This window comes from Mastigoproctus giganteus, chromosome 7, assembly GCF_048544385.1.
Source record: "Mastigoproctus giganteus isolate SK-2022 chromosome 7, ASM4854438v1, whole genome shotgun sequence".
Taxonomy (NCBI): Eukaryota; Metazoa; Arthropoda; class Arachnida; order Uropygi; family Thelyphonidae; genus Mastigoproctus; species Mastigoproctus giganteus.
In genome coordinates this window covers 36734864-36757059 of record NC_143581.1, presented here as the reverse complement: position 1 = coordinate 36757059, position 22196 = coordinate 36734864, and the positions used below count along the sequence as shown (strand labels likewise).

At 35.4% G+C, this 22196-nt stretch overlaps 1 protein-coding gene across 1 annotated transcript in view; it reads left to right on the top strand.

Annotated features, from left to right (window-relative positions):
* The window catches only part of LOC150082820 (adenylate cyclase type 2-like), a 102885-nt gene that overhangs the window by 41078 nt on the left and 39611 nt on the right, over positions 1-22196 (top strand). The window contains exons 5-8 of the mRNA XM_090378292.1: positions 2916-3064; positions 14619-14730; positions 19204-19331; positions 20854-21006. Of these exons, the coding sequence (XP_090234418.1) occupies positions 2916-3064; positions 14619-14730; positions 19204-19331; positions 20854-21006 (542 nt within the window). The remainder of the gene's footprint in view (positions 1-2915; positions 3065-14618; positions 14731-19203; positions 19332-20853; positions 21007-22196) is intronic.

Below are 22196 nucleotides of genomic sequence, written 5' to 3'. Positions count from 1 at the left end.
GCCCGTGACCACCAAATACGGAGGATGCGGCAAGGTCAGGGAACGACCATCGCATATCCCTGGAGTAATATGGCCTTAGTTGCTAATGCTCCTAAAAACCAAATAACAAAACATTCCTTTTTACCAATAATTCCTAATTTACCCAGTGCCGAGCACATTGTCTTTCATTCTCGTTCATTAATTCATTCTTCTTTCATTCTACATTGCATCCCCCTTAGTAGGGGGTTGCAATGTAGAATGAAATACTAAAATATACTAATATTTTTCAGCTAATCTGCTTCCCTGGCTGCCTGTACATCTCCCTCCCTCCCCTACCTAGCTATTTAGTGTGGAATCCCAGGTTCCTACTCATGACAGGGTAGTCCTCAGGGGTGGGTACTTAGGTCAATCTGGTGTTGTCATGTCAGGGCACAGAATTCTGGTGTCCTGACAGTTTTAAAGTTATCGTCTGGGTGGTGGGATATGTGAGCAATTTGAACTATTGATTATTGTTCAATTGCTGTGGGGAAGAGACTATATTGTACTTCTTTGGATAGTTTTGCGCATTTCCAATTTCTGTGTGCAGGTTGTAAAGGCTTTATAATTTTCCTTTTTTATGATGAATAGCTGTTCTTCTACCTTGGGGCCAATCTGTGCTATTAGCTGTGCTCTGGGGATGTCATAAATTATAAATTCATATAGAATGTGTGCCCAGTCTTCACTCTCGCCACAGGTGCAGTTTGGTCATCAGTCAGCCCCAAGGAGGTTAGTTTCACCTTTAGGGAGCCATGACCTGTCAATATAAATATTGTAAAAAGTTCAGGGGCATACCACCACTTGAGTGGCTTTGGGCTGACCATTGCCACCCATGGCAGAAACCTTTTGCTAACCAGACCTCTGGTTTCCTGCTCCCAATTTGTTTGCCATAGCTCATGGAGCTTTGTGGCTATTCTTTTTCTTTCCACATTGAAGGTGTTGGCTGTTTCAAGGGCTATCCCCAGAAATTCTGTCAGTATGCCCTTTTTAAGTCTCTTTTGGCTACTTCCAGGTAAAGTGGGAGAGCTCTGGCCAGAAACTGTAGCACAGGTGTGCTTACTATGCGACATGCTCTGGTAATAGTGAGTAGTATTGTCCTTTGTATCAATTCCAATTTATTCCTGTTTCTTACTATGGCTGAGCAGGCGAACCACGCATCGGCTCCATAGGTGATAACAAGTAGGAACATTGCACGGTATATGATTGCCAAGGCGCCTCCGTAGCCAGGTGGGAAGGAGCAGCAGTGCGTAGCACATGCTTCTTGATTAGACTGGGGTTTGAGCCCGTCACCACCAAATACGGAGGATGCGGAAAGGTCAGGGAATGACCACCGCATATCCCGGAGCAATATGGCCTTAGTTGCTAATGCTCCTGAAAACCAAACAACAAAGAAACAATATGATTGCCAGGGTCTATTTTTTGAGTCCTCTCAGTCTGCTTGATTGATCCTCGCAATCATACCTGCATAATTTCTCACTTTCTTTGCCAAGTAGGTCAAATGGGGATAAAAATAGTAGTTGTGTTAATTTTGATTTGTGGACATCTTCTTCTGTCCAACTTGCCTTTTAGAATATTTATTTGGTTTTTTCAGGTGATATTTTGAGCATGTGCATTTGTGCCCACTTCTGCAGCTGCAAGATGGCGGCATTTGATCTTTTCTCTACAACCACTCATGTGATACCTTTTACAAGGAAAATCATGTCACCTGTAAAGGCCAGGCTTTCCACGGGGGCTCAGATCCAAGGCTAGAAATTCATTCAGAACAATGTTCCAGAAGAAAGGGAAAATCCTTGGCCCTTTCTTCTGGAACATTGAGAATAAAGTGAATAAACATTGTGAATAAAGGCTGCCTTATATAGATATAAGGCAGCCTTTATTCACAGGGTGTGTCAATTTCTGGAACCTTATACGTACTGAGACACTTCTGTCTGTAAGGTAGCTGTTTCTTACCTTATAGAGATCTGTGGGGCATTTGCCTGGTAGAGTCTGTTAAGGACACTGGGCCACCAGAGTGAGTTAAATGCCCTAGAAAAGTCAGCCAGCATATATTTCTCCTCTGAGTTTTTAACTGCTGTCAGTCGGTGGGTGGTGCATGGCATCCCCCATAGATTTAGCCTGCTTAAAACCATACTGATTGTTGGAATAGATTGTAGGTATAGCTTAGCTTAATTTTTCAGCACTCACTTCATAGTAATCCGCTTAGTTGGTGGAAAGTTTTACCACATACATGGTGGTTATAGGATTCTAATAACTTACGAGGATTATGGATTTAAAAAGTAAGTTATGGGCTTTAAAATTTTTGCTAAGAAAGGAAAGTGCACCGTCCATTTTATGGTTGCCTAATTAAAAAAAAAAAACTATTCCATATGAGTGAATTGATTTAATGAATTGTAATTATGTAAATAGTTTATATGCTAATAAGATTGTTAATGAAGGACAAGAAAAAAATTAAAATTCAATCTGAATTAGACAGGAATTTCAGTTAATAGTCATATCTGGAATTTTAATTTGGATGAATTTATAATTGTAAATTCATCAAAAATAAAAATTAAAAACATGGATGTAATGAAGCATAGTTTTTCTATGAAATTTCAGTTTGCGATCAGTAAATTTCAGTAATCTAATTAAAATTCTTAGGCTTGACATAGCTGAGTGGTCAGATGCATGAGTGCAGTTCATTCAAACTTTGAATGAACTGGGGTTCAAGCCTGTGACTGCAAAATGTGATTAAAATTTGTACTGATTGATTTATTGTAAACTCCACTGACCTAGTGGTCGTGCCAGAGTATAAACAAGAACATTTATGCTTAAATATACAATTTTTAAAAATGTGAGTTTCAAATTTCATGTCATATTCTTGAAAAGTACATAAGTTGACATTTTTCTTCAATTTTTTGTAGGAAAAGCTACTACTCAGTATCCTGCCTAAACACATTGCCACTAAAGTATCTAATGATATCAGGGAGGTATTGCAAAAAATAGACCACTGCCATCATCTTGCTCCTAAGCCTTTTAATGAACTGTACGTTGAGAAGCATAAAAATGTCAGGTAGTTATAGTATTCTTTTTTTCCAAAATTCTTTGTAGGGGTGGCATCAAGGTAGAGGGGCAGGGAATACAGCTCTTTGTGTTATAAAACTACAAGTATATCAACGTTCTTTTTCTTCATCTACTACTGCTACTTACAACTGTTTTATACCAAAGATTATTCCTAGAGTAAATGCCCTTCATATTCTTAACACTGCCAAATACAGTAAAGTGTTATTTTCCAATGAATGTACTATTTATTTATCATAATGCATACAGCAGAATATGCACAATATACCAGCCATTTCTTCTCTCTCTCTGAATAATTTCATATTTTCATTAGCCTTTTTCTTACTTATTTCTCTAAGAGATGCATGTAATAAAAGGATGGGCAATAATGCACACCTATTCCACCAAGAACCATATACGAGTAAAACACGAGGAAACATATTTGCATAAAAGACTCAATAAAGTTACACCAAGGAATATAATATTATTATGATGGGAATGTATGCCACTTTCCATAAGCAACAGGAGCAATGTGCAACAGTAACTTCTTTGCTTGAAAGATTATCAATGAAGCCACTCTGCAAATGGTAATAAGAATTTGGAAATTCTGATTACCATTTGCAGAGTGAATTTGAAAGATTATCAGTGAAGTCACTCTGCAAATGGTAATCAGAATTTGTTTTTGTGAAAATGATTGGAAGGCAGATGAAGTTTATTTACATTTTAAAGCTTATTGGCATGTTTGTCAAAGAGCTAAGTGATAGTGATTTGCTAAAAACTATATAATATCGGTGTAAATACACCATAGTTAACCCATAAATTTGAACTACGTATATAGCGTAATAGGCATCATTTTAATTGTATCTCATATTGTAGATAGCTGCTATTCATCATCATCATCATCAGCCATTTTCAATCCACTGCAGGATGAAGGCCTCTCCAGCAACTTTCCAGTTCCTTCTGTTTTGAGCACTGGCCATCCATTTACTACCCACAAACTCATGAATTTCATCTATCCATCTCCGCCTTTGTCTTCCAGGTTTTCTTCTAGCTCCTCTTGGGTACCATTCTGTTATTTTCATGGTCCATCTGTCATCATGTCTTCGAGCTGTGTGTCCTGCCCAAGACCATTTTAGTTCTTTAGTTTTGATAAGAATGTCCTTTACTTGAGTTTGCTGCCTAATCCATGTGTTTCTCTTCTTATCTAACAGTCTGATTCCCAATATAATTCGTTCCATTCTTCGCTGTGTAGTTCTTAGCTTCTCTTCCATTCTTTTGGTGAGTGCCCAAGTTTCACTTCCATAAGTCATGGTGGGGAGTATACATTGATTCATTATTTTACGTTTCAGACAAACTGGGATATTGCTCTTCAGTATGTGACTATATTTCCTGAATGCTATCCATCCAAAATTTATTCTTCTCTTGACTTCCAGCCATTTATCATTATTACAGCTAATAACTTGTCCCAGATAAGTATATGACTCCACCTTTTCAATTACTGCTCCTTCAATCATTATTTCCCTTTCCGTGGCATACTTGTTCATCATTACTTTTGTTTTAGCCATATTCATCTTTAGTCCAAAATCCTTACTAACTGTGCATAACTGATTAAGATTTTCCTCTAATTCTTTGGGATCGTGGCTTATGACCACAATGTCATCTGCAAATCGTAAATGGTTTAGGTACTCTCCGTTCACATTGACTCCTTTCTGCAACCAGTCTAATCTTCTGAAAGCTTCCTCAAGGGCAGCAGTAAACAGCTTCGGAGATATTGTGTCTCCTTGTCGAACTCCTTTCTCGATTTTAAATTTGCTACTGTCTTTGTCTAGTCTAATAAAGGATGTAGCACTCTCATATATTTTCTTCAAAATCATAATATATGGAGTATCTATGCCTTGTCTTTCCAGTGCCCAAAACATTGCCTTATGCTGTATGGAGTCAAATGCCTTTTCATAATCCACAAATGCCAGGCATAATGGTGTTTTATATTCATTTGCTTTCTCCATTAGCTGTGATATTACGTGAAGGTGATCCATAGTTGAGAATCCTGTCCTAAAGCCAGCTTGCTCTTTCGGTTGATTCTCATCAAGTATTCTTTCTAATCTGTTAGTAATGACCCTTGTGAACAACTTGTAGATATGGGATAACAAGCTAATTGGTCTATAATTTCCAATTTCTGATTTATCTCCTTTCTTATGCAGCAAAACTATGATTGCATTATTCCATTGCTTAGGCATCACACCTTTTCTAATGCACTTTGTGAAGAGCCTTGCCAGTTTTTGTGTTATGTCTCTTCCTCCCAATTTTAACAACTCTACAGTAACTTCATCTTCGCCCGGGGCTTTCCGATTCTTCATTTTCTTCAATGCATGTTCTACCTCATCAGGAAGAATATCGGGTATGTCGTATGTGTTGCTACTTTGCAATCCATCTTCCCCACTGCTGGTATCATTCCCTCGCTCCTTGTATAATTCTCTATAGTAGTCTTCTGCTATTTGAATTATGCCTTCTCTGCTGTTTATAAGTACACCATCGCTATTCTTCAGTTTCAGTATCATTTGTCTTTCTGTATTACTGCTCATGGCTGCTGATTTAAATCCTTTGTTTTCCCTTAATGCTTGTTCTACTTTTCTTGTGTTAAATCTTCTTATGTCCTCTCTGAGTCTCTTTCTAATGGCTTTGCATAACTCAGTATACTCAATTTTCTCCCTGTCAGTGTTTTTCTTGCTCTTCATTTGTCGTCTTTGGTTCATCATGACAAGTGTTTCTTGACTAATTTTTTCTTCTTTGGATTTCTGTTTCCCTATAGGTTTCTTGGGCTTTATCACTTTCAGAAAGTTGTAATATTCCTCATCGATATCTTGGTCCTGAGCAGTCTGCAGAAGCTCAAACTTGTTCTTCAGTTCCAGTACATACTGCTTTTTCTCCTCCTCTGTTATTTCAAAGACCTTTGTATTATTTACTCGAGTCAGTTTTTTCCTTTCCTTTCCTACATCTATATCAAGTGTACATCTTACCATTCTGTGATCACTTCCAACATTTACCTTATTCAGGACGGTAACATCATTCACAATATATCTTCTGTTAGTGAGGATGAAGTCGATTTCATTAGTTGTTAATCCATTTGGACTCTTCCATGTCCACTTTCTGTTCACCCTTTTCTTGAAAAAAGTGTTCATTACTGATATTCCTTGAGATTCTGCAAATTCCACAAGTCTTTCACCTCTTTTATTTCTTTCACCAATTCCAAAATTTCCTATAGTTCCTCTTTCTGCACTGTTTTGCCTTTTTCCAACCTTAGCATTGAAGTCGCCCACAATAATAGTGTAGTGGGTTTTCTGCTCATCTAGAAGACTCTCAATTTCAGTGTACATTTCTTCAACCTCTTCATCATCATGGCTCGATGTTGGTGCATAAATCATTATAATCTTTAGCTTGTACCTCTTAGAAATCTTGAGTATTAGTCTTGACACCCTTGGTGATGTACTTTTGAATTCCAAAATGTTGTTTTTAAAATCTTTATGGACCAGAAACCCAACTCCACCTTCACTCCTTTCACTGTTTCCATTGGTGTACAGCAGATTTCCACTTGATAAATTTATAAGTGATTCATTTCTTCTTCTTGTTTCAGCCAAACCGATGAAACTTCTTGTTTCAGCCAAACCAAAGCTGCTATTACATTACTTCAAATAAATAACGCTTCTCTAGTAGAGAAGACTGCTATTATTTATTTTCAGCGGATACCACCACCCAGACGATCGTTTCGAAGCTAGTGGGCTTCATCATCAGTGAGCAGGCAGGTACCGTGGTAATGCAACGTGCCATCACAGTTGCGAAGTTATTTCCACAATATGAGAGATGCCAAAGGGTGTTGTTAATAATGTATTAGAAAATTATTTTCTAATACATTATTAACAACACCCTTTGGCATCTCTCATATAGTGGAAATAACTTCAACTGTGATGGCACGTTGCATTACTAGGGTACCTACCCGCCCACTGATGATGACTACTCCACTTTGTCAACCATAGCGTCCTTCCTCAGATTCCGGGCTCCACCTCTGGTGTACAATCACCTACGAGAATGACATTTCACATGTTAGTTATTGAATATGTAACAAAGGTCACGGTATGAACTTTTTGATACCCCTTGTATTCTGCCCACTTTAACTGAGTTGTCCTCCTGAATTTTTCCCCTCAATGATATACCTCGCCCATTAGCTTTTGTATGTATTAATTTCATGATATTTTCCATACTCATCTTGACATCCTCATTTCTATTCTTCCTTTTTTACATTATAATATTTTATTGTTATTTTCTTATGGTGATCCTAAACACAAAAAGTTGCCAAATGTAACCTCAGTCCATAGTACTGAAGTACTGTGGATAGGTTAAGAGTGAGAAAGAAAGCAAAAACTTCTAGACTTGAAATTCTGTTGTTTGCAATTTTGTTAGTTAAATTTCTATAGGTTATAAATATAGAAGAAGCAAAGACAGTTCAGTGAGTTTGGAGTTGACCTATGAGCTGGATGATACATGTTTAAATTAGTAAAAAGATATCAGTAGGATTACAGATGCTAATGCTGACAATTGGAGCCGCCTTCGTAGCCAGGTGGGAAGGAAGGAGCAGCAGTACATAGCACATGCTTCTTGATTAGACTGGGGTTCGAGCCCGTCACCACCAAATACGGAGGATGCGGAAAGGTCAGGGAATGACCACCGCATATTCCTGGAGTAATATGGCCTTAGTTGCTAATGCTCCTAAAAACCAAATAACAAACAGACAAGCAGACAATTGGCTGTTTGGGGATTTTCATAAGTGCATCAGCTTCTTTTTTGATATTGTGCTGGTTTCAATGATATTGTCTGTGTTCTTTTTATCATGTAATATATCTATACAAGTATGTGTGTTCACAAGTCAGTCTGAATATTGATAAACATGCAAATAGTTTATGGGAAGCCCTACTCTCTCCCCTGAGATCAGTTAACTACAGCTCCAGTTGAAGAAACCTTTAAGAATGTCTTCAGTGTTTGACAACGTTTGAGCTCAGGCTTCTCCTAATAAGTGACATGGTAAACCTACTGTGCTGTCATGGAGTACACCAATGCAGAAGAACTGCATACATGTAAATATTTCTTGAAAAGATGTGCAACAGAAACAGAATATGTTGTATGATAGAGAGTAAAGAAGGTAGTAAGAGAGAACTGGTGAGTAACCTGGCTGCTTTCTTTTGGTAGAGCGAGGGATAGATTTGGAATTTGCACAGAGTTAACTACTCAAAATAAAAAAAATATATATGTTACTAGAAAAAAGAAAAAAAATTAGTTTTTTGAATGCAGAGGTAGCAGTATTTTTTTGATATGCTTATGCCACATTGAAAATTAATTTTACCTAAGGAAAGAAATAAATCTAGTTGTTCAACATAAGAAATAATAAAACATATGGCAGATTTTTTTTATATAAATGAATTTAATGGTTCCTGAGGCGTTCCTTAGGTATGAAAGAATGTCTGTGACAGCCACATTCTTCCAGATATGAAAGGATGGACAGTAATGACAGTCCTGTGAAAAAGACACAGGAAAACATAATTTCATGGAAGATTTAATAAAGTTATACCAAGAAAATTGATATTATTATGATGGGAATGTGTGCTCCTTTCCTTGAAAGATTATCAGTTAGTCATTCAGCAAACACTCATAAAAATTTTGTGTTTCTGAAACAGTGATGAGAAAGCACATGGAGTTTATTCACATTTGAAAACTTATAAACATATGTTTTCAAACACATACAGTGAAATATCATGCATAAAACTGTCTCGTACACTTGAACTGTCATGCAGAGGTTTGTCACGTACAGTGAATTGTCATACAGAGTATTGTCACATACAGCGAATTGTCATGCACCAAGCACTAAATCCTTCATACACTAAATTGCCTTGTACACCAAATTTTCTAATATACAAACGGTCATGTGGCAAATTGTCTCATACACCAAACTGTTATGCGCTGAACCATCAAACACTCAATTGTCTCATGCACCAAACCATCAAACACCAAAACTGTAATGCACCAAATTGTCACATACTGCTAATTATCATGCACCAAACTGTCATATATACTAAATTATCTCATACACCAAACTGTCATGTACCAAATTGTCATGCACTGAACTGTTGTTCAACAAATTATCTTACACCCAATTTATGTGATCCATGGTTGAGAACCTCTGTTGCTCACAATCCCCAACCCCTGGGGGTCACGAGCAATTTGGGGTGTAGATTTTTTAAAAATTTATACTTCAGGTTTGAAATGTGATTTTTTTAAATTTATTTCCAATGCAACAGCTTTATTTTATAAAGTAGTAAGGTTTTATCATTGTTTTATTTCATATATAAATTAACCCTTTGCAGTCCAATGTCACGTCTCATGCGACATTGTAAAATTTCTAATTCCGGTCGAATGTCTTATCATGTGTGCCTTTCTGTTTTGCCAATTATATAGCTTGTTTTCCTGCTCTTCTGGCAGTTCTTCTGATGAAGTGCCTTCTGTTTATACTTCAATATAGTGTAAATAATTTGACAAACTAAGTGAATGTTTACATTCAATTGTTAAAAGCCGTCAGCTGTAGTTTTTCTTCATTTTTATTGTTCACTGTGTATTTATTATCTGCCAGAAACAGTGTCCAATTGCAGTAAGGTACTGCTCTAAAGAGTTATTTTCCTTGGTAGCAAAAATTACTCTCCCATTTTCCTAGGAAGTGTTATTGTGGCTGCTTCACTTGTTGGAGTGACCAGAAGTGGAGTTTTCGCAGGTGGCAAGTATTTCCTGTTAGTACGTTAGCGTAAGCAGAGCCAGAACTAGGCAAAAGTATTATAAGTACACCCCAATTATATGCAGTAGTCAATCTTTCAGTAGCTTAGCTAGGGTTGTCGATGCCTGGGGACAACATGTCTTCCTGGAGCCCCTGATTGTGATAGATAATTCCTTCATTTTGCACCCCTAAAGCTTGCTGTTCTGGGGGGAATCCCCCCTCTGCACCCCCTTGTTACACCTCTGCAATCTTTATGAATTTATAAAAATTACTATTGCAGCAGTCTACGATTTGCATATATTTATTAATAAAATAATTTAAATAATACAATGAATATAACAAAACAAAAATATCAAAGAAAAAGAAACTTACAAAACTTTGTTTATATCTACAGAGAATTTAATTCCATATAAACTACAAAGAAATTAGAAAACCAGGTAGTTTATGTTTATATATCTAGTATAACATCATAGAAACAAAATATTGTGAAATATAGTACTTTTAACATTATAACATAAACTAAAAATATGCAATGAAGGTGTATTATTTTAATTTAATTTTTCTCGCTTTGAAGGACCTTTCACAAGAAACTACTGTTACAGGCAGGGTAAGAAAAATTCTTAGTGCTATTTTTGTATTTAGATAAGATTCTATTAGACAATACTCATGAACGAATTGGAGAAGTTGTAAAGGGATTACAGATTTTATATCCTAATTTTCAAATATCTGTTGAAATATCAACAGATATTTGAAAAATTTTGTTTGTCCTCCGGTGGTTAGCACTGGAGGACAAACCAAAAAGCTCAGAGGTGTGACGTCACAAAACAGGCCATACTTTATAGAAGTTTGTAATTGGATTTCTCTGTTATTTTTGATATTTGTAAAACACTGTTCCTCCCTGATATTTTTTTCCGTAAGTGATTATAAATCCCGAATTTATAATTTTTTTCACTCTCTCACAAAATCACAAAAATTTCTGGTATCATAAGTTACACATACAAAGATAATACAGTATTTATTTTTATTTTGAACAAAGGACACAAGTTGACCAGAAGCTATTATCCGTGTTGGGAATATGCCTTAACCTTTTGACTAGCATGACTTCTCAGTATGTGGCTGCATATGTCTTACATTCCACTTACATTGTGCAACGGTAATCCCTTTAACCCTTAATTTTTGCACTTTCTAATTGTTTAACTTGCCTAAAGGCCAGAGGTGGAAGCAAAGCATACAAAGTTAAGTCTGTCGTAATCCGTTCGTTATATGGAAAGTTTCTTTATTCTACAAAACCTTTTAAATGCAGTTACCAAAAGGAATTCAAAAATTTCTCTATAAAGAAATTCGTTAAACACAGGTCTGACTGTAAGTATATCAAAAATGAAGCAATTTTAAAATACATAACTGGTCAGATGTCCCCTTAAAATGCTGCACCTGGGGCTGGCACCCGCTCACCCCACCCCAGTACCGGCTCTGAGCATAAGTATTAACAATTACTCACCTTGAGGAGTTTTCTTGTTGTCGCAAGATGGGGCTTCCAGTGTCAGGTTCACTGCTGTCCGTGGCTGTAGGTTCTGCTGCTGAGGTCACTGATCCGTCACTGGCCATAGTGGAGAGTTATTGTTGGGGGGTGTGGGAGGGGGAGTAAGGGCATGGCTGGAGCAGACAACCTTCCATAGCTATATGTTGATATATAAAGTCTAACCTAGCTATAGCTCCACTAAAGCTATACTTACAATAATATTACTAGTCAATAACTCTCAAGAAGAGGAATCGAGAAATATAAATTTTGACTGGGATTCTTGTTGAAAAAAGTGAAACAGAGGGCAAATACAGGAGCTTACAAAACCACATCCAACATTGATACCTCAAGGATGGATAGATAGATTGATAGATTAGAATATATATGTAGTTAATTAGATAGAATATACACACACACATATATAAATAATGTTGTTATTGTTATTTTGGTTTTTTAGGTGCATTAGCAACTAAGGCCATATTGCTCTGGGAATATGCGGTGGTCATTCCCTGACCTTTCCACATTCTCCGTATTTGGTGGTGACAGGCTCGAACCCCGGTTTAATCAAAAAGCGTGTGCTACGCACTGCTGCTCCTTCCCACCTGGCTACGCAGGTGCCTAATAAATAATGAAAGAAAACTCAGAAATGAAAAACTCAACAACACTATCAATAGCCACTCATCTCAGACATTTCTGGGTTGAGAGGGTTATGGAAACATTACAGCAGGTGTGTAGGAAAACATATGTTTTCAAACACATACAGTGAAATATCATGCATAAAACTGTCTCGTACACTTGAACTGTCATGCAGAGGTTTGTCACGTACAGTGAATTGTCATACAGAGTATTGTCACATACAGCGAATTGTCATGCACCAAGCACTAAATCCTTCATACACTAAATTGCCTTGTACACCAAATTTTCTAATATACAAACGGTCATGTGGCAAATTGTCTCATACACCAAACTGTTATGCGCTGAACCATCAAACACTAAATTGTCTTGTGCACCAAACCATCAAACACCAAAACTGTAATGCACCAAATTGTCACATACTGCTAATTATCATGCACATTACAGCAGGTGTGTAGTTTTCCTACACACCTGCTGTAATGTTTCTACACACCTGCTATAATCCTGGAGTGCCTAGCTTTCCCTGAAGAGATGGGACATCAATGACTGAATTTCTTCTTTATTTTCCCAGGTATATTTTTTGCCATTCACTTTTTATATATGTTGCACAACCTCTGTTTGCACCACTCCATTAGGTTATTTCTTATCTAAATTCATTTCAGTTTGTTAGTTTTAGTTCAGTAAAGGAGACATATTGTCTTGTTAGTTTTCTATTTCACTTCTGAAAATTCTCTTCCAGTCAGTTGAGTACATAATTTATTTATGATAACTTTTATGACTGAAAGGAGACTTACTGTCTCACTGACATTTTTCTAGTTTTCCTTTCTTTTCCCAATCATTTAATTGTAGTTATAAATATCAATATGGGAGCTTATTAAACTTTTATTTTTCAGTATTTTATATAAGGGCAGAATATCTCCTTAAAATTTTGTTAAACTTTTCCAGGCCCCCTTCCCCATTTGGTTGGTGACTGCAGAAATATTGTGTATATTTTACTTCCGATCTCAGAATAGGATTTTTATAGATTATAAGTTTTATTTATTTATTATTTTTTTTTATGAAACCCCCAAACAAAAAAGGTATCAAAACCTATAGTATTTGGTACTGTGCATCAGATGAAGGAAATTTGGGTGGGGGGGGGGGAGAAGGAGGATGCTATAAACTTTGCTCTGGAGACTAAACTTGGGTTTCACCACTTCAAGCCTTCAATAAGCAACATGGTGGTATTTCACTGATTGATGAGAGTCATCTACCACCTAATGCTTACATGGAAGAAAAAATATCATTACTGTCCAACTGTAAAATAGTTGGACATTAATGTTCATTTATTTCTTGTTCCTTCCTTCTTGCTATCTAAAGTGTAATATGAAAAGACAAAAAGTCTTTTTGCATGGTTGTTGTCATCTCATACTTGGGCCATCTTCTCATTCCACAATTGGTTGCCTTACTCTCCTAGTTTGCCCTAGTATGTACTACTTTCCAATAAATATCACTTTCCAAAAGGAATGTATTTTTATATTTATTTAAAAGGATGTGCTGCTGCCTTGACGGTTATTACAATAATACTTTGATCAGAGAGAGACAATAGGTGAACATCATTGAATGCAAACATGGTAAAAAAATCTGAAAAGAAGTGAGAAAGGCTATGCAGTTTGAAGTGTTTTTGATGTGAAACATCCTTGGAGGCGCCTACAACCAAGTAAATCTTGATCGGTCACAAAAAATGCCTCTTGGATGTGACATCATCTGCAGCTTCTGCCAGAGGTGCTTCTCATGCAACATCCCACCCCTAGTCTGTACCAAGCACTCATTAGTAGTGTGATTAGAGCGCATGACACATTTTTCATGACCAGTATGATATCTTGAGTTCTGGTGAACCGATTTACAAATTTCAAATGTCATTCATTTGAATTTCGTCGAACTGCATTAGAAAAACACAATAAAACAGAAAAAAAAAAAAGGCACGTGTACCTTGTAAGCATAAAAGATGTTTTATTTTATGTGAAAACATCCTTGGCATTGCAACATTACAAGTATTTGTCTTATGACTGCAACAATACAAATATTTTCAACAATTTATATTTTAGTTACATTTTATTGTTAAGTGCCACTACAGAAGTGTTCACATCAATAATTCTGGAAAAGGTGTTCAACAATGCCGAAGGCACCGTTGAACACCTTTTCCAAAAAAAAAAAAAAAGCAGGTTGCAATCAATATATACAAATCAAAATACTTAAAAGAAATGTGAAGGATGTTTCACATAAAACCATCTACCGCAGGTGCTCAGCACATCTGCCATTTTTTTTGTAATATTTATCTCATCAGCAGTATGTCTGGGTGAAGTGTAAACTTTAGAATAGTTGGACAGTACTATCCTTTTTTTCTTGTTTTCCTCATTTGTCAGTTGAAGTTTAATGTGAAAAGACATGAAATTTCAGCGGGCGGGAAGTGTCCTTGAAAGATATGGAATGATTACTTTTTTGTTATACCACAACCACGAATAATCTTTCATTTTAAGTAATTTTGTCTTTTCAGTCTAATTCATAATATTGTTAGTAGGAATATTCATAAATATGGAAGCTTATTAAACTTTTATTTTTCAGTATTTTATATGCTGATATTGTCAACTCTATGTATCTAGCAGCTGAACTTAAAGTTAATGAACTTGTGGAAACTTTGAATGATCTCTTTGGACACTTTGATGAAAGTGCTGAGGTAAGATTTATCATTCAGATTTTTTTTCTTTCTGTGAATTCTGTTTTTTTTTTTATTTGATTAAATTTAACCATAACGTGTAAAAACTTTATGTACTTACTAATAAAAATAAAAGGGATAAATGGTTTGAATTCCTTGTGAATTACACTTTTTATCAAGCTGTGATAGACTTGTTTTAAGGACTGCAGTACTTTCTGAACTATATTGCATTCTGCCTGTTTACTTAATCAATGTTTATTATTATTACCAGGAAAAGTTCTAGTACAAGTGTTCATATTATTGTTTGTTATATTATAAATAATTATCATCTTCCATGATGATTATTTTGCATGAAGCATGGGACTACGCTTAAGATTCACTATTGAACAAGTCAATGCCTTTGCACCATGTTTTGTTCATAGTGAACTGTCCAGGTCGATAATTGACATCATGAGATACATTTAAAACTATGCCAGTTATTGACTTGGACAGTTCACTATGAACGAAACATGGTGCCAAGGCATTGAACCATTCAATAGTGAATTTTAAGCGTAGTCCCATGCTTCATGCAAAATAATTGCCTTAGTTTATATTAGTACACACTATCAGGCATCTCTCATATTGTGGACTTATAATTCACAACTGGGTTGTCACTATTGCAATAACAGGATACTTGCCTACCAACCGATGAGTAAGCCAAAACTTTGAAACGGCCATCTGGGTGGTGGTATCTGCAAAGAATAAGTAACATTAGTCTTCTCCAATGGTGAAGCATTATTTATTCAAAGCAGTGCAATACCTCAGCCACTTGTTGTGAAGGTATCCACAATATGAGATACAATTAAAACAATGCCAATTATCGACTTGGACAATTCACTACAAATAAAATATGGTGCAAAGGCATTGACTCGTTCAATAGTCTTCCATGACAGAATAGCAGGTTTGCCACTTGTCATTTATTTAGAGAGAGGTCCAAAATCAATTCCATCAAACTACAGGAATTTCTAAAGGTTTCTTCAACTGGGGCTATAATTAGCCATTCTCAGCAGAGGGAGTAGATGGTTTCCCCTGTGTTATTCTGAATTTTTTTCATCCTGCATGATATACAAATCAAACTGTGAACACACACTTCTATCAACTTGTAACAAACCAGATAAACTAGAATATCTTATTAAATGACACACTATGGTGTTGACAGTGCACCATAGAGTACCATTTAATAACCTCCCAAACAACCAGCCAATAAACTAATCAGTGTTTATTGTATTATAATAAGTTAGGATTAAATTACTACTGAGTTTTGCTTGTTTTTATTAAAATACTGCAAAAGCAAATTATTTAAATTTTACAGTGTGTTGAATCAGAAACATTCGTGTACATTCAGCATGTGATAAAGTAATAGACATATCAAAAGTATTTGAAACAATCATAAGGTAATAGCACATTTATTTCACAAGAGCAAGTGCTGAAGTAGGTAGTAGCTAGTCTATCTAATACAAATCATCCTGTGTCTTCTCTTCCTTCCTTCCTTCCTTCCTTCCTTCCTTCCATGTCCTGTTGTTTTTTTTTTTTTTTTTTTCTTGATTAATTAGTGCTGTGATTAAAAGTGAGTTAGTTTTGGTAATGTAGTAACAATATTGTATGTACATATGTTCAACTTTGCCTTTCAAATTTTCCTACTACCCTGTTAACACATGCAATAGATGGCATTAATCAAGCTACTGTGGAAAGAGAGTTTGTAAAAAAATGCTCAAGAGCTAGTAAAAAAATGCCCAAGAGCTAGTAAAAAAAACTGAACAGTTGTTTTAGAAATTTTTTCTAATAATGCTTTATACAGTTTCCTCTAATTATGTTAAAATAAAGCTGGCCTTTACGTTGGCACCTTGCAATTTATCAGATAGATAATATTGTTTAAGTCATTTATATCAGAGTTGACTTTACTAGGATTTTTAAAAAATGAGCTGATTTTTGAATAACTGGAAAAAGCTAATTTTATACTTTGACTAAGAATATGGAATGATTACTTTTTTGTTATACCACAACTACAAATAATTTTAAATTTTAATGTATTTTTGTATTGCAAAAAATGTTTCTAATTTTGATGCAGCTGCCCAGATAATTATCAAGCAAAATATTTTGGATCAGTAACTGTGAGATACATTTGTTCAGACATATCAAAAATGCATTCATATTATCACAAATACAGTTATAAAATAATGAAGGAGAACAAACTGAACTCTTCACTCATGTAAAAAATAGTGTACATATCTCAAAGTTAGATAATGCAATAATCCTAATAAAAGAAAATAATGAATATAAATTTCACATAAATGAAACCTTGGCAATTGCAAAATTTAAACTACGTGATGAGAATACATTAAATAGCAGACCACCTGTGTAATTTTCAAGGATATGGAACACAGACAAGCTCAAGTTTCCTTCTCTCCCCACACCTCTTTTTCATTCACCTTCTCCTCCCACTCCTTCATTTAACTGAATACTATCTTTCAAAAACACATGACTGCTTCATAGCATGTAAACCACCATTCTGTATTCTCTCATAAATATCATTTGAAAATGATTTAAAGCATGAAAAGAAGTACTTTTCTTATTGCTACAGTAAGATGTATTATCTTCACAGAAGTAACTCCTTCCAGATTTCATCATTAAATAAATGAAATTCAGTTTAAATTAGTTTTTATTTAGGTTTAAATAATAGGCATAATTTGACAGGAATGCATTTCAGGATGAATAAAGTTGGTTTTTAAGCCTAATTTTAAAATGCTTTCATCTGTACTTTTTATCATCATTAAACCAAACAGATACCAAAGTGAGTTACTTGAAAAAAAGCCCTTGCTGTTTTTAATATTAGATTAGTAAGACACAGCAACTATAAGTCATTAGGCAAAAATTAATGTCAGTATTTAGGATTACATAGATTGAAAAAAGAGTAATCTTTTTTAAATATTCCATTTGTAAATACAAATATAAAATACTGCATTATTTTATAAGGAAAGAATGTAACTTTTTCATTCATATTCTACAGAATGCTTGTTTCATTATACAACCAGGACATCAATACAAGTGAAATACCTGCTTCTTTGCTGATGTTGTTGTTGTTATTTGGTTTTTAGGAGCATTAGCAACTAAGGCCATATTGCTCCGGGGATATGTGGTTTTCATTCCCTGACCTTCCCGCATCCTCCATATTTGGTGGTCACGGGCTCAAACCCCGGTCTAATCAAGAAGCATGTGCTACCCACTGCTGCTGTTCATGCCCACCTGGCTGTGGAGGTGCCACTTCTTTGCTGAAACAATGCAGTGATGCTCTAGGCAAGTGCAAATGATGTGGGTGTGAATTGTGGAGAATGGTATTTTCAATTTGAATTTTATTTTGAAAATAGATTGGTGTTTTTCATAGCTTATGTATAGGCATCCAGTCTTTATAAGGATTTTTTTTGGGCATTTGTAACATGATAAAATTATTAAATTATACTAATGTGATTGACAATTTTTCATTCAAACATAACCCCAGGGGCTCACATCTGGTGAGTATGGGCTTGGCACACCCAGGGTCCTGAGGTGGATATCATCATTCTTCTCTTTCTTGGTGATTCCTTTCTACTCTCTCTCTCTCTCTCTCTCTCTCTCTCTCTCTCTCTCTCTCTCTCTCTCTCTCTCTCTCTCTCTCTCTCTCTCTCTCTCTCGTAACTTTTTTTTTGGCTGGTGCAGCATAAGCCTCAGACTTCCTTGCACCATATGGCCAATAATAATAAAAATGGGAAAATTTTTCCATCAAGAGGTTGCTACCTGAGATTATTTATTTGTAGGTTTCAAGGCTTTTTTTTTTTTTTTTTTTAGCTCTTTTTCAAGGTTTTTTTTTTTTAGCTCTTTTTCAAGGCTTTTTTTTTTTTTAGCTCTTTTTCAAGGCTTTTTTTTTTTTTTTTTTTTTTTAGCTCTTTCTTTAGTCTTTCAGTCTCATATTGTTAAGCCTCTGTGTAGTGGTTGTTTTTCATACACACATTAGGGCTGGATTGAAAGGGCCACAACTTTTCAACCTAGCCCTGTTGTAGTATAAGGATTATTGAAATTCCATGTTCCTTGCTGTTATTTTCAGATGTCAGTGCCTTGTGACTTGACAAGATAGATGGGAGGAACCTCTCAGTAGACAAAACTTCCTTGATTCTATTTAATTTGTATTTTAATTCTTTATCCCTTGTATTTTATTTCATTTTGCAATCTTGAAACCTTTGAAAGCACTAGCTGTCTCATAGAAGATACAAGACCATCTTAGCAAGTTTTGTTGTACTTCTGTAATTGCATCTAAAATTTTCTTTTAAATTTCAATACAGAATAATGTAAAATCAGGGCAATGACATTTATATTTTAAAATGACTCATGTTGAAGTATTATTATGATAAAATATTAAAATAATACTTTAAAATTAAAGTATTATCTGAATACTTTATAATCTTCTTTCCCTCTCTTTTTCAGAAAAATAACTGCACGAGAATCAAACTGTTGGGTGACTGCTATTACTGTGTTTCTGGTGTGCCTGTATGGAATTGTATGCATGCTGACAACTGTGTTCAGATGGGACTTGATATGATTAGCATAATAAGGTGATCTCTTAAATGTTTTTTTATTTTAAAGTTTATACAGTCTAAGTTGTTTTTTAGAGTAGGGTAAGGTAAAGATTTGATTCAGGTGATATCTTTCATATAACTGAATATTCTAAGTGGATTGTTTCTTTAAAAAAGCCACTTTTTGTAAGCAAATCAGATGTACAGCTGCGTACTAGTATATTTGATGTATAGGTAAATGTTGACTGGATGTAAATTGTACAGTCGATTACTGTATAATTGTGATGGTAAAATGGACAGATGACATGACCTAAGTCACATGACATCTCAACCCAGTATGTGCAAACACGTGCGTAAACTTTCAAGTGTTTGAAATTGCATGTGCTTATCTAGAAACTATCTTTAAGGAAATCCCCTCACCATATACAGGTGAATTTCCCTTCACCTGTACATGAGGGGATTTCCCAATGATGCTGCTGGTCCTCCAGATTAGTGGCACTAAGATTTGTTGCCCACAGCCTAGATTTCAGGCTAACATCATAGAATCTGGTATGTTTGCCAAATGCTGTGACCTGTGCGAACTTAGACGGGGGATCCTGGTAGTTGAAGGGCCCAGCTTCAACATGCCACTTTGGCCCCTCCTTCAACATGACAGGTGGCCCTGAGATGGCTTGCCCAAGATCAATTTGCTAGTTGGTTTGCCTGCAAGGCCAATCATGTCATGGTCTGAGGGACAGGATTCAGGCTGGTGGTGCAAGTATGGTGGCTGGGTAGCCCTGTTGTACCACTCATGGATGCATTTATTGTGTGCTAGGCTGAAAGTAAAATGATCCTGGCATTTTGGAAAGGCTCAACTTAGTAAAAACGATCCTATTGGCTTGGGATTGTTGTCAATAGGATTGCCCCCAGTTCATCAAGAGTTCTCCCAGAATTCCAGGACTGCAACTCTGGATTTATGAAATAAATTCAGCCAATCACAAATCAGAGTAAGAACAAAAGATTCTCCTTAATACACAGACTTCCCTCCCATTCTTTTGTGTTCTGTGGCCACAGTGATCAGTTTGAAGTAACATGTGGTGATTCTTTATTAAACATGATATTATCCTTTTTTTGATATTTTAGAATGTTAATTTAATACTTTGCTATCCCTAAAGTTGCTGAAAAAGGGACTGAAGTAAATTAAATGTGTTAGTTGAGCATTTTTATCTGTAAATTCCAGATTCCTTTTCCAAATTCTAAATAACTTTTCACTAGCCTGGAAGGCTATATAGTGTTTCCATTTCTAATAGTCAAGGTCCTACTTTGCAAATTTTTCTTCAACGTCAATATTAAATTAATAAAAAGTAGCATTATTGATAATGGTTTGAACAAAATTGCTTGGTTAAAACCAAGCAATATTGTTCAAAGTTCTTTTAAATTAGAATTTTGATGATCAGTTGCTATTGATTTAAGTAATAATATATATATTTTTTTATTTGTCAAACAGTGGTTTTTGAAGTTAAACTATTAACTGCTATCGAAAATAAAAATATTAGAAAATTTAGACTTGATCTTATGATAGGACTGTTCAAGAAGGTCGCCGTGTTGATATGCGAATAGGTGTACACAGTGGTAACTTGCTAAGTGGACTAATAGGAGTTCGAAAATGGCAGTATGATATATGGTCAAAAGATGTCACAATTGCTAGTAAAATGGAACAGTCTGGAATACCTGGGTAAGTTTTTTTTTATAATGTGATAAAAATATTACAACCTGTTAGAGTAGTTTTTATATATCTCTACATGTACAATATATTACTTATTGTATTGTGTTTCCCTGATAATATTTACAGCTTGTGCAGTTATTAAAGATGGAAAAGATGTATTAACTCTTATCACCATGTTTATGTAGAAAAGAGTTGCTGCTATTTTTTATTTATTTATTTATTTTTTTGCTGTTATTATTAGTACTGGAAATTGATGCAAAAAAGCAAACTTAAACAGCATCAGCCAAAAAATGAAAAAAAAAAACACTAAGCACTACCTACCTCATCTATCCATCCCCTCTAATAATATGTTTAATTTTTCCTTCAGTTTATTCAAACTATCAACGTCCACAACACCAGATGGTAGTTTCTTCCAACAATCAGTTACTCTCTGGCTGAAAGCAATTTTTGTATACAGCTATCCTGCAGCTATCCTTTTTCAATTTAAGTTAATATCACCTAGTGTGCATTGTCAGAGAAAGAGATAAATACCATTGTCATTAAGTTTAATCAATCCTTTTAAAGCATTAAGCACTTCAATCCAGATCTTTTCACAAGTGCCTAGTTTAATCAGATCTCTTCACAAGTGCCTAGTTCAATCAGATCTCTTCACAAGTGCCTAGTTCAATCAAATCTCTTCACAAGCAGTGCAATTTGCAGAATCCACATCTCTTATGGTAAGAGTACTCCTTTCTGCTCTTGACTAATCTGGTTGCTCCATTCTGCACCTGTTCCACAAGATCTACATCTTTCTTAAAATGAGGCTTCCAGATCTGCATGCCATGATCAAGCTGTGGCCTAACCATTGCCTTATACAATAGTATAATCACCCTCCTTGTCCCAGCTTGCGAAGTTCTTGTATATCATTGGCAGGATCACATTAGCTGTTCTATCAGCCCGTCTGCACTGATCAGAGAACTTCATGTTGGACTGTACGATTACCCCTAGGTCTCTTTCATTCTCCACCACCTTGAGCATGGTACTGTAAGATGTAAATCTTACCTGTATATCTGTAACAAAATTCATCGAGATATATGATTATAGTTGGATAAAATTGGCAATATATATAAAAAATATATATAAAATTTAAGTGAACGTAGTTGAAGAGTAAATTTAATTAATAAAGTGAAAGAGAGAAGAATAAATTTAATTTTATTTCT